Source organism: Cyprinodon tularosa, unplaced genomic scaffold (assembly GCF_016077235.1).
Source record: "Cyprinodon tularosa strain WSP-4 unplaced genomic scaffold, ASM1607723v1 ctg145, whole genome shotgun sequence".
NCBI lineage: Eukaryota > Metazoa > Chordata > Actinopteri > Cyprinodontiformes > Cyprinodontidae > Cyprinodon > Cyprinodon tularosa.
This window is the reverse complement of record NW_024038276.1, coordinates 1188714-1207141: the sequence shown is the minus strand read 5'-3', so window position 1 is coordinate 1207141 and position 18428 is coordinate 1188714. Positions and strand designations below refer to the sequence as shown.

Sequence of the window (18428 nt, the reverse complement as noted above, 5' to 3'; positions counted from 1 at the left end):
GAACAAAACAAAAGAACACTGTGGAGGAATATTTGATAAATTAACCTTGTGAAGGCACAGGATGTCCTTTCAAGAGATTTTGGTTATTGAAAAACCTTTGGAAAAGAACTGAGATATTTTTATTATCAGAAGATTCTTGTATAAACCTCAGATAGATGGCACCACAGGCAGCCCCTACTTTTGTAAAAAAAAAAAAAAAAAAAGCAATTAGAGCCGATCACAATGAAAAGGGGAAAAGTTATTAAAACACTTTATATGCTTTGAGAAAAAAGACATAAGGAATTTCAATTTGGGTTTAAAGGAATCTGCAGTGGGTTAATCTAATTTAGGTTTCATCAGTCTCTTTTAGACTTTCAGAAGATAAAATGGAGTCCACATTCCTGACCAAAAAGAGAAAGACCTTTATAGCAGCAACAGGTCATATTTATCCGAGTGCAACTTTAGCGAGCTACAATATTTAGTTTATACTTTACACGGTGCATTAACACAAATATGTCTGCTCTCTGTGGACGTGCCATACAAATAAGCAGTTGAAAACGTTCTGTGTTGCAACTGACAAATAACTTAGCAAACTATGCTTACTAAGTTCTAAGGTGTGTTTTTTCACCATTTGCATTTAGACATTTCATTCATCTTAAAATCTAACTTCCTAACGTTTAATGCTGGACCCAATAATACCAGCAATAAAGAAACTGTGGGAACAGAAATAAAAATCCTGAGAAGTTGTTGTCACTTTTGTTAATGCGGAAATGTATTTGAAAATGATTCAGTGAATGAATGTAACAGAAGTTTACAGGGTCAGGAAAAGTTGATAAGAAGATCACCTAAAAAGAAAGTAATACAAATTTAGCTGTAAAGTAAATGTTTGGAAAAAATCCAATTTTTATGCCATCTTTTCAAACTTTTGAAAAAAAAAAAAATAAATAAATGCTATATGTTTTAAAAGAAGACCTTGAAGATGTCAGGTAGGATACAAAAAGTATTTAGAAGATGTGCCTAAAGGAATACCATACATATTTCCTTGCTGTGTGGCTCAGACGTACCTCTTTATCTATTTCAACACCATAAAAGACAGAAATACTATTAAAGTATTAGATGAATGCTTTTAATAAATTTGAAAACAAGGTTGGCTGGCCATAAAAACTTTAAACCAAAATAAAAATAGTTTTGGCATTCACGGTTGTTGTAGGAGTACATCGTGTTCATTTATTTCTCACTTGCTCTGTGTTCAGCTATGGTAAAGATCACATCATGAAAGAAAAGCAGATTCTTCTAAAATCATGAAGTTTATTGATCAAAATGAAAACATGTCAATCGTTTGAAATTTTTTTTAGGTTCTCTGTAACATAGTGCTCTGCATCTGTAGCAAATTGACTGATTGCTGGATGCTTAAAGTCAGCTTTTCTTTGATGAACTTTTGTAAAGGTCTCATGAATTTTTGACAGCTCTCACTCAGCTCAGAAGATCTAAACTCTTGAAGCTTGTTTGCTCTGAGTAGTTAAGCCTCCAAGAACCACCCAAAATCAAAACTCAAACTAAACATCAGAACTTTGAAAACTTTTCTTCTTTAATATTCTCCCTGGACTGGAGGGGAAGGGATTGAACGTCCAAACATCAAGAAATTCTCTGAAAAATGTTCTAATGTTGTCATCCACAAACTTTATATATTTGATAGTGTTCCATGTAAAAAAACAGAAGCGAACAAAACATTTTTTCTGCCCGTCAAAGAAATGCTATGGTTGTTTATTCATGAAAAACAAAGTAAATATAATATTAATAGAAGTACCTGCTCCTCAAAGTCTAAGAAAACCCAATATTTAAATGAAACAACCTGTTTATATCATTCTGCCAATCATTGTAGGTCTAAAACAATCAAACAAAAAGTTTGTCATACTTTCTTTTTCAAATTAAAGGCACATTAAGCTCATGGAAGAATATAATTTTTCCATTTTGCAGGTCTGTAAGGATTTTCATTTCTGTTTTTGTCCAAAGGAAGAGGATATTCTTTCCTAAAAACAGTTATTGTTTATTGACGCTTACTGAATGAAAGTGCATATACCTGCAGGTCATTGTTTTTTATTACTGATCTGTTGCTGATTTGCTTGACACCAATTTAGAAGAACCCCTTGTGTTGCTACAGTAAGTCTCATTATTGCTCTTTCTGCTACCAGTCCTTCAGAGCCGTCCAGACTACTGCCTCTTTAATTCTTTGTAAAATACTTCAAGCTCAATTGGACTAAATAGAGAAGGTTTGTGAAGAGTAGCCTTTACGTCTTAGAACAGAGTCTCAATTGGATATCAGTCTTGACTATGACAAGGGCTTAGAGAATGAATCAGGTTAATCATGATTAATTGATTATTGAAATAATCGTAACTAATTAAGATTAATCGTTAAATGGAGTATAGAGACAGTAAGAAATGCCTTTAGCTGACTGACCCACTTAGAGCAGTAATTATACCAGTATTGTACAAAAATATATAAATATTTAGCATCTAACATAAAAAAACATGTTCGTCTGTCAATGTGTTCAATCCAGAACACCTCTAGTGTAAACATTATAGTTTCCTAATTTAATTTAGTAAAGAAGTCTTCTTCAATGAACCTTTGGGTATCTGATTATTAATCGAGTAATCCAAAAAGTAATCAACAGATTAATCGACCTGCAAAATAATTGTTAGCTGCAGCACTAACTATGACTGAGCATTTCAAAAAGTGGGATAATTTAAGCTTTATTATTGTAGGTCTATTCACTGAATTTAACCCATCCCCTTGAGGAGCAGTGGGCTGCCACTGTTCAGCCCCTGGGAGCAGGTCGACTTAAGGGTTTTGCTCAGGAACCCAGAGTGCAGGCTGTGGGGATTGAATCAGGTACTTGCAACCTTCTCAGAGCACAAGTGTACTGCTCTAACCACTAGGCCACCACTGAATGTTAACATTTCCCAACATACACTTTGTTGCATCTTATTACCTGGGTTTTCCCATTTCAGATTGAAATATTTATAGCCCTCTTCCAAACAACCTTCCTTCCTACCCCCAGGATGATGCTCCCTCCGCCATTCATAAGGAGGATGGTTAATGTGTAATGCTAGTATTTTCCTCCACATTTTGGTTAACATGAACGCTAAAAAAGCTTTGGTTTTATTTGAGCAGAGCAAATTTGTTCACATGCTTTATATAGTGGTGTTCTTTTAACGACTTTCTTGATGGCCAAATTTGGGTTTTCTTTCACTTCATCATTATTTGCTACCATGTGTTAACCTGTTACCTAAAAATGTTTTAGAATATGTTGAGTTTAAGTTCTTGTGCTTTGACAAAATACAAAAAATCAATGAAGAACCCTTAATTTGCTTCAGATTTTTGTGAAAGACTTAAAGCTATTCACATAGTAACCTGATTTATCTTTCTATAAAATCAGAGTTGGTTTCACTTTCATGAGAAATCGTTTAATTGTCACAAAAATTTAATTTCTAAGTCATATCATATTGAAAAATAGATTTCCATTTTTCAGCAGTCATACAATGATAGTACCCACTGTCTCTTATTTGCTGTGAAAATCATTCGGGCAGTCTGAACTCTAACATTAAGAGGGAGCCAGTCTATTTAAATTCGTCTAGCAGAACCTAAATGTTTAACTAACTGAAACATTTCTGAAAGACAGACAGAATGGCAACATGTAAAAGACGGCCAGAGCATCAGCTGCCAGACATCATTAGAGGAGCTATTGGTTAGAAGCAAGTAAGTCCTCAATGGGCTCATACAATAGGAGTGAAAGGGAAAATGAGGGAGGATCTGAGAAAAGAGGAGAAAAATAGATTGTTCAGATGAATGATGCTTGGTGCAGGTTTAACAAAGCGACCTGTGTCTGTCTTTGCTAAAATTCTACAAAGCTTCCCCAAATGATCAATGCTTCTTCAAATTGGAGGGCCTCTTTGTGAAATGCATTGTGAGATGTGGAGATGGTGAGTTCGTGTTCCGTCTTTCAAATCGATTACTACTCTATCATCCTCCTGCTTTCTGTTTGTAAGATCTGCTGTGACTAGTCAGTAGGTCAGCTGAGAACGTGTAGCAAAGACATGTGGGTGCTACATGCTTAAATGCTTAAGTTCACCTTTCTTTTCTTTACAATGGTCCCCCTGGAAGTATTTTTACCTTCTTTACTTCTTCTCTACTCCCTTTTATAAATTCTCCTCCAGCCTCTATTGCTGAGCTAATACTGTCTTTCTCAATACTGAGGAGGAACAGCACAGGATTTCTTTTTCTGTATTCTGGAGCGTGTTCCTGCATGCTGCTGCCTGCCTCCTGCCACAAGTGGACTCTGCAGACAGCCAGTGAATTAACCTTGCACTTCTGAGCCAATGTGGAGCATACTGAATCACCACACACACACAGAGAACAGAAATGGCTCCACAAAGGGGAGGAAGTGATTATAAATGTACATCATGTTGTCCGAAGCGGCACCTGGCCTGAGTGAAGTTAATTTGCTGTGGTGGTGCGAAGCTAAAAGAAGCAAAGCAGAACAGCCGTGAGCTGGCAGAGCAGTCAGAATGACAAGCGAAAAAAAAAAAAAAGGTTTTGAGGATAATATTTAGGATGTATCAGTGTGAATGATGATGAATTTGTGTGCCAGATGTCAAATAATATCTTTTGTAAGCTAAGCAGTGCGTGGACTGATTAATATACCTGTGATGAGAGAAGAAAAGAGGCCGCCATGAGACTCACAGAAAAATTACAAATTTCTTCAGTCTTGTATTTTCCCATCAGTCTTTGACTGGTTCAACACTTCTTAGATTGGAATATGAAAGCAGGCAGATACACAGAGTGACAGCGGTAGAATCAGGAGAAGAAAGATTCTCCTTTTTCTTAATTATGTTATAAGATAATGAGCCATCCTATGATTTAGCAGCAGCTCTAATTTAATCAAAGGACGACCTTTCACAATCTATTACATTTCCTCAGATAAAGGGTTTTCTGTCTCTCACCTAGCCTGCTGTGTAACCACAGATGATGAAATCCTAAAAGAGTAATAATATTATACACAATTAAGCTAGAAAAAAAGCCCTTGTTAAAACTAAGGAGTTCTTTTTGGCAACAAAAAGGAGCATAAGAGTATTTGGTTTTCATTTTAGCTGAAGGTTAATTCAGCAGTTAATCATATTGGATCAACCATTGGTATAGAGAGTATGAATATTTATCAGTGTGTTTGGTTTGTCATGTTACAATTAGAATAACTATATTTACATGGACACAAATAATCATTTTGAAGGCCTAATCAGATCAAAAATGTTGACATTTCTTTCCAAAAGAAATGTCAAGTGATGTGGTTTTTGCTTATTGTCATTCTGATGGGGTCCATGTACACACCCATTCGGATCGTTGGAGCAAAAATAATCTCCACTGTTAATGTGTGCAATGTCAGTTTCACGTTTTAGACAGATCTGTGTTTTGCTTAAATGATTTAATTTGATCGAATGCTTTGTACAAGTATACACACATTATGGTCTTATTATTTTATTTAGTGTTGATCTAAACAGAGATATTTAATTTCCGATCATGATATGACCATGCATGATATTTTATTAGGGCGGTAAGAAAAATCGATTTGTTGATTTTCAGCTGCTCGATATAACATAAATCTTTCAGTTCCTAGTCTTGATTTACAAAAAAACAAAACATTTCACCTAAAACAGTGAGGGAAAATGGACTACCTCTTCACCGCCACTCTAGCAGATAGTGCTGAGGAGCCTTTTTTCTGTGCGTTACACCATGTATGTAATTGAGGCAGTCACAGTAGAAGACCTGGACTCAGTCAAACCCCAAACAACATGGATACCAAAATGACTAAATGATCAATGTCTTCTAATGAACATATACAGCAATAGCTTTTTATCTATAAATTTTATTTTGATAGCTAGGAAAATTACCGCAATATATAATGATACTGCATTATCGTTATAATATTGTATCGTGACCCAAAGATCGTGACACGTATCGTATCTAAACACCCATGAATATACTCACCCCATATCTTCTTGTATGATATTGTTGCTGTCACACAGAAACCTTTTTTTTTTCTTAATTTTAAGAAATCAAAATAACACAAAAAATCTTAATTAAGTTTAAGCACTGTAATATATTGCATCACATTTTTTCATTATTTATTACATCATAATGCTTTATATTGCATAGAGTGTTCTAACTTTAACAACATCAGGATTTGATTAAAACATGCTAAACCAAATCTGGCTCTTTGGTGTTCAGTAAATGTAGACAAAAGATTTCATATCATACACAATGCTACATCTCTTTCTGGAAAGAAAATATTAATTGCTTCCGTTCCTCTTGTTGTTTATGATGGCGTATAATTAGCAGCCATCTTTCCCTTTGGGTTTAACCAGTATTAGGTGCTTTCATCACCGTTTTAGTAAATCGGCTTCTTGAAAATAATATATGTCTGGTAAAAATCTCCCAGCTGATTATAATATATGTTCAGGATAGCGTTACCATTAGTTATCAGTCCAGCTTAGGAAACGTTAGATGATCTCTTTATCAGCAGAATTGACTTGAAAATAGTTTTCTAATGCTAATAGATAACTCTCCAAGAGACGCTTCAAAACCAGTAGTTATTATACTCTCTGAAACATCCCACAATTTTTGCAACAGCAGTACATTTCTAATTAGTAATGACACTTAGCTATTAACACTCCCACTAAGTCTCCAGTGTGGAGATGACACCAGCTTGTGTGTGTGCTATGCAAGGAGAGTACTGCTGTTGTTTTATTTCACACCTGACTGAGTTTGAAGAGAAAGCAGCCCAAGATGAGCTGGAACAGCTAAGGAGAGAGCTGGGAATATTTCGTCAAGAATACACTAGATGGGAAGCATTTTTTTTAAGTTGCTTGCAGTGGGCCATGCCAGATCAAACAGAATCTTGTTTCTAAAGCTTTGTTAGGTCTGTGTTACTGCAGATACTGAACTAATAGTAGCCAAGAGGAAAATCAAGTTTTGAGTAGAAGGGATTTTGACTTTAATAGGAAGCAAATAAACCAGAGGACCCCTCCCACTGCTTTTCTGTGATCCAAGATGTATCAGGTTTGTTTATTTTACAAAGAAGGGGTGCATGCAAAAGCTGCAGGAAAGTGGCATCAGAGGACCAACTTTGCCTCCTCAGGCTTTACAATCAAAAACATCAATATAATACACCAGGAAGTGGATTTAAAACCATGTTCAGAGAGTTTTTTAGAAATGTAACTTAAAAGTATTGGGTGCATGTTTTACATCCCCTTAACTCTAATGCCCTGTAAGAAAATGCAATGGAATGTCTCTATAGGTTCCCTTATTACACACTGGAGCTCTTGTACATGTAGCTTTATTTCAGCAGAACTGTTCTGTGAAGACCTTGGAGGTTTGTAAAGTGAGCACATGTGAACAAAAAGCTTCATTAGTACCACCAAACACAGCAGAGGGTCAGAAATAAAGTCGTTTGGAGCTCTAGATCATGGCCAGGTTATCAAACAGTAACAAGGGCAGTATTAATCAAAGAAGACGTTAGAGGCCCATTGTTACTCTGGAGGAGGTGCAGATGTCCACAGCCTGTAGGGGGGATCTGCTGACATGGCAGCAGTTAGCCATAGACTTTAAAAACATTGCATTTATAAGAGAGCCTGGAAAAAAGTGAACTGTTAAAGCAAGGAAAGTTAACTTTTTCAGCGAGTCATGTTGGAGACGCAGGGAATATGTGGAAGTACCTTAAGAAAAAAGGTGTTCTGGTCATAGGAATCAAATCCATGAAGCAAATAAATTATTGTGTTAAAAAATTGCCAGAGGCTGTAAAACTCTTCTAAGGGAAAGAGTATCTTACTCCACCATGTCAACCCTAAGGGTCACTGCTACAATTGAATAGAATTTATAGCAAATATCACTCTTGTCCTGGGAAGTTCTAATCTAAAGCCAAACAAACACTTAAATCTTATTTGACTTTGCCAAAGCAATTCTCAAGTAATAAAGCAGCAAATATTGTAGTTTTCAGATCTTTAAAGCTGGTAAAAAGATACCTCAAATCACCTGCAGTATGATGTGGTTTTACGAGGTAATTACTCAGGGGACTGACTGCAAACCTGGACCACATTTAAAGTATTTCATAGCTTAAAAATGAGAAATGTTTTATATTTTCCCCTCAGCTTTTCAACTGTATTCATTCATTCTTTCTTTCATTTTCTTTTTTCATTTCATTCATTCTTTGTCAGGCTATAATTTAGTAAACTTACTAAAGCACGTTTGAGTTTTTGGCTGCAAAGTGACCAATTATTGAAAATTTCAAATGTAAGGCAGCGTCTGATCAGCCAGCAGACCATTACCCGTTTGACTGCTGAGCTAAAGTTTGTTTCCATCTCCTTCTAATGGGTATCCTTTGCAGTTATTTTCTTCTCCTCTTTTGTGCTGAGTGGTCAGTGAAAGGCCTTCGTAGAACTGCTTTCACTTTAAGTCTTCTTCACTGCCATTGAAGATCAATAGACTTTACTGACAGCCCCATGGATCATTATAGCCTCAAAACAAAATGGCAAAAGGGGTATAAAGTCCAAAGGGCCGACGTATACACTGAGTTCAAGGCCCTTACTCTTCAGTCTTAGGACTACAATACAACACACAGACACACAAGAGCTTTTTTATGATCTGGCATGTTTCTTTTGACTAGCTGGTACAAGCTCAGATGTTGCTATTGTTTCTTTTTTATAACAGTGGGGACCCGAAGCAGATGGCAGAAAATAAACTAGAATACTGAACTGCCAGAGAGAGTTGTATGCTCCTATCATGTCAATAAAAGGATATAGACATGAACAGGCTGCCCTATGTCTCAGTGTATGACATGAATCCATGATGTCTACGTTTAAAGTAAGTCCATTCACTTAACCTCTATCTGTTCTTTAGGAATTGTGTCCCTGATCTCCTTGGCTGTCCTCTCGTATGAACGCTACAGCACCATGATAACCCCCACTAAGGCCGACTCATCGAACTACCGCAAGATCTCCCTGGGCATCCTTCTTTCTTGGGTCTACTCTCTGTTGTGGACCCTTCCGCCACTCTTTGGCTGGAGCCACTATGGCCCAGAGGGTCCTGGGACCACCTGCTCTGTTGACTGGACAGCTAAGACAGCAAATAACATATCTTACATCATCTGCCTGTTTGTGTTCTGCCTCATCGGGCCCTTTCTGGTGATCGTCTTCTGCTATGGGAAACTGTGGTGCGCCATTAAACAGGTGAGTCCGTTAGAGAGCCAGTAGGGTTTTTTTCTTCTTTTTTTTTTGTTGAGGATGAGTGATTAAAAGAGCTTTCATGCAGCTCACCCTAGGTTTCTGCCTTGGCCTTCTCTGTTCATGCTAATGCTAATTATATTAGAACAGCAATGGTAAAGTTAAGTTTGTGTTTTAAATGAGCACATTGATTTTACGAAATATATTTTTTGAGATAGAATGTAAAGTGGTACAGTAGTAGCCATTCAATATTTCCCCACTTACCTTGATTGGTCCTTGGCTGGTCCCCTAAGAATCCTTTTTTAAACATCAATCTTTGTACTAAAATATCCTTTCTGTCATAATTTGTGCACATTTAGATCTAAAGAGAAGCATAATCTCATGGTCAGACCCTGTAATTCAGTGAAAGGGTGGAGTAAAAAAATATGCATGCCCAGGAGAAGGAGGGGGTCACTCCAGTGGCTGGAAGTTGGCTGCCATTCGGCTGGTGTTTGACCTGGAAGAGCTGTTTTGAATGGCTGCTACTGAAGCATGAACATCAGTTAAACTTTGTTTAGTTCGCCCCAGTTCCAAACAACTATCACCTTAAGTCAGTTTCCAAAATGAACTGATTCTATAATATATACAAAAATATATTTATTCAATTGGTTAAAATGATATATACTTACCTATTTGCCTTAGTGCTGAGAATATTTAACAATGGTGAGATAAGTTGCCAATTAAAGTAAATTGGACTAGCAATGAATTTGAACAGATCTGTAATAAGACGGCCCTGTGATGGACTGGCGACCTGTCCAGGGTACACCCTGCCAGTAGACAGCTGGAGATAGCCACCAGCACCCCTTACAACGCTGCTTGGGATAGGCGTGACAGAAGATAGATGGAAAGATGCATGTTATAAAACTGATTAAGATAAAAAAAAAACTCCTGCCCTGTGACAGCAAATCCCATTATACTTTGCAAGGAGAGCTCTCCCCACAAAGCATTCCAGGTTATATCTGCCTCTTCTTAGGCCATTCTTTTCTTCTCATACACTTTGTAGACACTTTTTCTTTAACGACCCTCGGCCATTTCCAAATAACAGAGGTGAAAAAGGCGAGATTCAATGACTGTCTGAAACAGTAGCTGACCATGCATAGACACCTGAAAGTGCGTATGTGCAGAAAAAGATAGCTTACTGGGGACTAGCACGTAGGATGGCCTTACATAAACATGTCACCAAAATGACAAGTAGGAGGACCACTTATTTAGATTAACCACCAGGAAATAAAAGATTGTCCTCTTAACTGAAGAATGTTACCTAGATAATGCAAGGAGCACAACAATTTAGATCGGATATTTCTTTCCATGATGGTAATTTAAACTGGTCTTCAGCAATAATTAAAGTTGGGCTTAGGGATGAGTATGTGGGCAAGCACATTAATAATTATGACAAGTAGGACAAGTGATGCTGTGGGCCTATTTTTGTTTAACAGGCTTTTGTTGACTACCAGAAAATTTCAACATGAAGACAATTGCTCCATTCCTTTAAAAAAAAGCATAAAATGTGGTATCACTGGCTCTAAAACATGTAAACATGTTAACAAACAAAAAAATAATCCCAAAAAACAACATCAGGTCTCCAGACCTAAATCAGGTAGAAAGCCTGTGGGTTGAGCTAAAAAAGAGGAAGCATATAGAAGAATTGAATATGATCTGCATTGATTGTTTTAAGAGAAATACGGAAGGATCCATCGTTGCTCCCTCTTTGAGATGTTAAAACAGGTTAAGAGGTGTTTTACTGGCAAAGGAAGCTTTAAAAAATAGTATCAGATTTTGACTACCAATTAGGTATTTTGCCAAAAACAATAATTTTTAATGGATGGATTTTAAAAGTTGGATTTTTCAGAAAAGTGAGACCAGGATATTATGCAGCCAGCAAAGTTACCACTAAAGCTGCCTGAAAAACTAGTACTGTATTTATCACAGGTGCCTCTTTTGGAATCCCATGTCAACTTCCAGGCCTCAGAGGGATTCACAGACACTTGATGCATATTTGCCCTGCTCTGGTGCATAAATATTGAGCAGCAGTCGCCTGCTCTGAGCAGTGAGGAGCAGCGAATCAGACCATGTTTTCAGAGATTTCCACCTTTTTTCCCCCTTGGCTACAAACTGATGTACGAGTTAACCGGTGTTTGGGTTTCTGCACTGACTGAGAAATGCATACGTAACACACATGCCCACACACACCGGTGAAGCAGTTTTATTCATTATTGCAGCTCACTCCAGCTCTGTGAGGGTCATGTTTTCCCAGACGAACAGTGTGAAGCATGCGTGCTCTCACATGACCGTGCTTCTTTTCTCTTCGTTCTGATAAACAGGAGTTCGGTGTAAACATATAAGGCACAAAGATTGACGTAAATCTCATACCAACAATTTTCTTTTTTTTTGTTCTTTTTCTTCTGTCGTTTTACAGAACTTTTGCCTTTCTAAAAAATGATTTTATTCCCCTTTTTAAATATCTACAGTTAGTCAGGTTGAGTTTCGTTGTTTCTCTCTCTCCCTTGCTGTCTCCTTAAGTCATTATTACATGAACACTCCTCTCTTATATGGAGTTTTTTAATTGCTAGCCAAACAGTTTACATGTTCCCTCACAATATTGGGTGAACTTTACAGCTCTGCTCTGAGGCATTGCGTTTTAGCGCCAGATGGTGCACATAAAAATATATTTATGCCGTTCCAAATGCACATAAGAGAAATGGAAAACTACACAAACAAAAAGATAGAAAGGAACACTGATAAACAACTGAGAAGTGACAGAATCAGAGTTCTCTTCTTCTTTTTGCTGCTCTTCACTGATTATGAGACAGAGGGGTCTTTCATAACAAGAGAAAGCAATTCCAGTCATAGGAACATCTTAAATTGGCTTCAAAATATACTTTGTTTTTTTTCCCCCCTTTTGGATTCTTTGCAGTCGTCCGCTGTTGATAGCTTGATGGGAAACTGAAGGTAAAAATACATGCTCAATGACAGAGAAGCATTTTATTTTACCTAGCTGTACAATGTTGTTGTATTTCTATACAATTCAAGTGCCATTCCAATCCACACAAAACATTCATGCCCAATGTCCTTTTTCAGCATTTTTTACATTATAACTAAAACCCACAATGAACAATGTGAGTATAAACACGACGTGGAAGGAACGTTGCAAATGGTTTCCACGTTTCTTTTCAAGGTGAACAACTTAAAAAAGGTGGTGTAAATTTAAAATATAAGTTTTGAAAATCTGTTTTAATTATTTCTTTCCCCATATTTAAAAACTGGAAAGGGTATGGAACAACTTCCAGCTAGTTTCCTTCTGTTACGTAAAATCATGATCAAATATATTGATGTTTTTGTTCTATTTTGCACTTTCAAATATTAAAATGTTTGTATCAAATTCTATCTAGCCAGGAGAGATATGCCACAAGACGGCTCATATTTTTTGCTTACAGAATAATGATGCATTAATTTTTTCGCCAATAGGAACTCATTGAAATCTCTTGGTGAACAGAGGGATCTTGACAGCAAAATAACAAACCATTCTGGAATAAGCAGCCGCAACCAATGATCATTACTTTCGAAAGACTAACTACAGGGAGAAAAGTATTTAGTCAGTGTTTTATCTCTGATTGGAAACTGGCTTCACCGGTGACTGGATTCTCTTTAGTCTTTATGAAATTTTTAGCATTATCAAAGCACTCGATTGGCGTGGCAGATTGTGGTTGCATATTTTGGTTTCCTCTCATTCCTAAAGGAACAGTATGAGTTGAAAATGGCAGGAATTCCATGTGCTTTTGAAACCACAAACTAATCACTATTAATAAGCTTGAGTAAAGCTGCAGCAGACTAATATTTTGTTTTGTTTGTCCCTGATCAAATTCTTCCATTACCCATCTGACTATTGTGAGTAAGCCTCTGGTTTTAATGGAAGACATTACAGCAGAAAATTATGATTACTCATCCCTGTTTCACACTTTTGACACTGTAACACAAAATTTCACAACATCATGAAACGGATGGTGGTAAAAACTGTTGTTGTTCTCTGATTAATGGAATGGTAATTATTTGAACACTGAGAAAGTCATAGAGCATTGATATTTTATTTCCACATTCTCACTTTATTCATTATTTAAATTATGTCATTCAAGTCCACCAAGGCCATCCAAATTAATTCAGTTCAGTTTATTTATAGAGTGCCAATTCACAACACATGTCAACTCAAGTCACTTAACAATTCAATACAGTAAAATTGATTCAAAGTTTTCTATCTAAGGAAAACCATGACTCGTTGACTCAAAGGCAATTCCTCACATTAAGCATGCTTGTAGTGACTGTGGAGAGGAAAAACTGCCTTTTAACAGGAAGAAACCTCCAGCAGAGCAGGCTCAGTGTGAGTCGAGGCCTGCTGGGGTTCAAGGAGACAGAAGCAGACATAAAGAAAGAAGCAGAGATACAAAGGCCTACGTTAATCAGCCCCACTAGTGGCCCCAACCAGGCATGTATGTCAAAGCATACAAAGCACACAGATATTACAAAACACAGCTCTGTCCAACATTTTCAAGACAGGCAGTAATTAATTTTCAAGAGTTTTTCCCAATCTGTTGATCGCCTTGAAAAAATTGGCTAAAAGATGAGAAGTCTCCAGATGTTTATGTTTTCAAACCCTTGAGGTAGCTGTCCAGGTAGTTTAATTTTTTTTCTAGGTGCACGATGTGGGAATTCACATTTTGTGGATGCTGAAATACTGTAATTTGGTGGCACGGATCTCGCTAATTTTTCCTGGAGCCTATAACATCGCTGACCTTCTGAAACCATACTGATGTGGTAAAAACAATAATATAAAACTTTTCATAAATCGCTACCTAAAGAGATGTACAACATTGGCTGTGTTATTAAAGCTGAATGGTGAACCAGTAATAATAACACACACACACACACACACACTCTCACACACACAAATATCAAGTGGTCCTTGGTTAGATAATCAGTATTTTATTCCTGGTAATGGCATCCGTATCCTTGGTCCGAATATATAATTTGACTCATATGTCCCTGTGGATTACTCTTGAGTGCTGCAACATTTCTTTAGGGCTCTGTATGTGGTGCACACATGAATGTTGACAGGGAGGAAGATGGAGACATCAGGAGCAAGTGAAAGAGGCAGAAGGATGACAGTTATGGGAGAAATGGAAAGAGAAGGACCTACTCTAAGTCCTAATTTTGTGCTGCGTGTAGGTGTTGCCAAGCCTTTTATTAGGCCAGATGTTAGTGTCTGTAAGCCATGGCCCAGTAAAAAAGTTTAACTGGAAGTTTTTTTTTTATGTTGCTACTGTTTAATGATTTGAAATAAATATTACACTGAAAGTTTAATGCATATTTTTAACATTTCCAATTTAAATTACTATATGAATTAGGTAAAGGATATGTCTGTGTAGACCTAGATGTAGACTTAAATATTTTGCTTTTATAGTCAGATTCGTAGCACATCATGCCATTAGAAGGGCGCACTGTGCAGTGCAGCTATGAAGCTCTATGACGTGACTGTTGGAGTTTATTAGTATGGAGCATGAAACACACATTTGGAGTGTTTGTCAGAGACTGCAGCTGTAGCTTAGAGCATATTTGATTCATAACAGCATGAAGAAAAGCTGTACGATTAAATATATGAAACAGCAGACTGGACCACTTGCTGTGGTCAGAGAGAATGATAAAAGATGGTTGACTGTTTTCCGTGCCTGTAGAATCATACATTTCTAACTAACATTCTGTTATTTTATTCTAATAAAGTTTGGTACTTTTGTACATTTAATGTAAAAAATGGATCGTGATTTGAACATCAAACATCCCCATAGATATATCTGCTCTGAGACTGATTAGCCGTGGAGTTTCAGGGAAGAAAATCAGGCTAAAGTGGCTTTATCTGATTCAATTTTCAGCTGCCAGCCAATATTGAATTAGTATAAAATAAAATCAACATACATTGATTAAAACCCCTGATTAGACTTTAATGACTGCACACAGGAGTACAGAGGGAGAAAGTGAACCAAAGATTCAAGGAACACCAAGGGCAGTAGACTCTTAATGCAGTGATGGCATAATTGACCCCATGGGATGTTATTTAGACCAACAGCACCACTGCAGATGTTTTCCTTTTGCATCCTCCATTCAAGGACAGATAAACATTTACTGCTGTGGCTCTGTCATCCTCTGAATACTACAGTATGTGGTGGATGAGAATGGTACAGTAAGGGTCTATGAAAAGATGGAGGTCATATGTGACTTCTTTAGCATATTGTCTGTCAATCTCAGAATGCTGATCATTGGTATTTTATGCATGATAGTGCTACATTTTTGACATTTTTCTGATTGGGAATCTGTAGAGGGAACCAGCAATCAGGGTTAGGTTTGCGGTACTGGACATTACTTGCCTCACTTTTTAATTTTTTCTTATTTTTTGTCACAATAAAGGCTGTTTGAACCGCTTGTTTGCATTGGATAGTCTAATCAGGACATTTAGGCCCCCCCCCCACAACATATGCTCTGGGATTATCCAAGCACTGAAATCCTTCCATCACATTCTTATTCATACTGGATGGGGAGCATCTGTGAAAAGCTATTTTTAAGTGTTACCACAGTGTCTCAATTTGAGGTAGGTCCAGACTTTTTTCCTAATGCCTAAATTTTTGAGAGGCCTGCCTAATAGGCATTCTGTCATTAGATTCTCTGATCTAAATTGTGGAAGTCAGAACCTCATCAAGAGGTACAATTTGGCCTCCTGGCTCATTTTCTGATTAATGCTGCTTTTGGCAAGCGTTTAAACCTTGGTTGATGGACACTTCTATTTGAGATGATGAATTGAATAGTTCCCAGTAAAATGTTAGTCAGTTATATAGTGAAAAAGCTCAAAACATTATCAAATCTAAATCTGCTCTATAAATACTTTTGTGAGGCGCCATAAAGACATAGATTAATAGGCTGGAAATGTAAGAGGGAATGTGAAACTAGGGAAAGATTGGTAGGAGGTATTTCCTCTAAATAATAATATTATCTAGAAATAGAAGTTCATTGTGTAATATGAACAAGTCCCATAAAAGAAAAAGCTGTGCTTTGTGAGATGGAAGGTACAAACTCTAGTAAAGCTTTAATATATGTCTAGCAAAGCCCCAAGTGCTGCTCTTCATCAGATGTAGCACTCTTGCACTGGTAATAACATTAGCTGAAACCAGATTTAATACAAGATATTTAGGGGTATGCGAATGGTGCAGTAGAGCAGTAAGATTAAGAAATGACTGCAGTTATTACTTACTTCGTAACTTTCTTTCTTGTTATCTGAAAAGACAATGGCAAATAAATGTCTCAACCTACTTCACAAGAGAGGTGGTATCTGTGTTGGAGTGTTTCACACTCTGTGGGTAAAATCCATGGAGAGGAAGCCAATGAGAGGATCACATGTTTCTGCTCCATAAGGCCTCTGATGATATTTTCAAGAGGACAAATAGCAGTAGTTTTTCAGCACAAACTTTCTGTACACTACAAACTACAGATTACCTTACATGTGATGTTGATATATTAACATTACCATGACAGTCAAAATGGATTAATTAATGGATTAACAAAGAAATACAAATAAATCTGAATGGTAAGTGAGAATAATATTAATAATAATATATTTTATTTGCAATGCACTTTACATTTAAAAAAAATCTCTAAAAAAGTGCTACAGGTAAAATCATCATAGAAGGGTAAGAATAGGTAATAAGCATTGGTTTTCTGTTTTGAGAAACATTAGATACTTTAAGTTCCTTAATTCCTAGAGACCAGGATGGGCAGATATACATTTTCAATTAAATTATAAAACTTTCTAATGTATTTGATATATGAATATACAAAAAGACACATAAAAAATAAATTTCTGCAAAGCCTAGACTTGACAAAGACACCAGCTCAAGGTTCAGTGTATTCTCATTATGAGTTCGTATGAAATCGTACGAAAACTTATGCACCGTCATTTCGTACGATTTGGACGTTTTTTTCGTCGTATGCGCATGCGCATCTGACGCACCATTTACGAATATAGATGTAAATTACAATTAGCCCTAACCTTGACCCTTACCCTAACCCTAAGATATAAAACAGCAAGCAACGTAGTTAGAGACATGAATTAGTGATAATTGCACTGTTTTTTTCCAGTTTTACGTCCGTCCGCGGATCTGCTTTTTTTTTCGGTCTCCCAGCGCATTCGCACTGATGTGGTTTGTTGAGGAAAAACGTCCAAAACGTACGAAATAGTGTGCATAACTTTTCGTACGATTTCATACGAACTGCTAATGAGAATATTTGGCAAGGTTGGATGCTAACTGAGAAAAACTATTTAATCCGCTAAAGGAGAGTGCAGCTGAATAAATTAATTATAATTTTTTTCTTTTATAGATCAAAAACTAAAGAAACAAGCTGTTGGAACCAGCATTTCTCAATAAATCATGTAAATAAATATTTTATAAATAAGCTCCTGGACTCTTAATATGTAAATGTATTTGTAACAGATGATTTATTTCCTGTGTGGAATGGTGTTGTTCAATAAACAGTATTTAAAATTTACAAATATAAGAAAAAACGTACTATAATGTTACCCCAACTTTCTCAGTAATTCTCCTAATTATGTACATTTATATCCTGGACAAGAAAATGCAGAATGACAATATATGCTTACAAAATACTTTGATGTAAAACCTTGTGTAAATCTGAAATCTTTAAGATGCATCTGCAGAGTGAACACACGGACGCACCATTTTACTTATTAGCTTCTCCTTTATTATAAACCTGTAAATGGTTCCCTCCTTCTTGCAAAAATAAAATTGCATCTTAAAAATAAAATCTGATCTTAACAACGAAACTTCATTGCAAGTCCCTTTGGACTCCTCATTTGGTCGTTCACCTGTGTCCCTGATTGCCGTAGAGCTATTATGTAATGTAAATACATTTTCTGAGATTCAACCCCAATTTTAAACAATTTCTGTATTAAAAACAAACAAAACATAGATGACAAAATTGTAACATTTTTCCATTTTTTTTTCATGGAAAACAGTAGTAGTCATGTTCTGTATGACTTGATGTGTTTTCCTGCATTTTAGAATTGTAGACATTCATTGATACACAGC

General features: G+C 36.6%; 1 protein-coding gene across 5 annotated transcripts in view; it reads left to right on the top strand.

Annotated features, from left to right (window-relative positions):
• LOC119779305 (opsin-3-like) overlaps positions 1–18428 on the top strand; it is a 94418-nt gene that overhangs the window by 2251 nt on the left and 73739 nt on the right. For all 5 annotated transcript variants that reach the window (XM_038278903.1, XM_038278901.1, XM_038278902.1 and 2 more), the window contains exon 2: positions 8927–9255. In XM_038278903.1, the coding sequence (XP_038134831.1) occupies positions 8927–9255 (329 nt within the window). The remainder of the gene's footprint in view (positions 1–8926; positions 9256–18428) is intronic.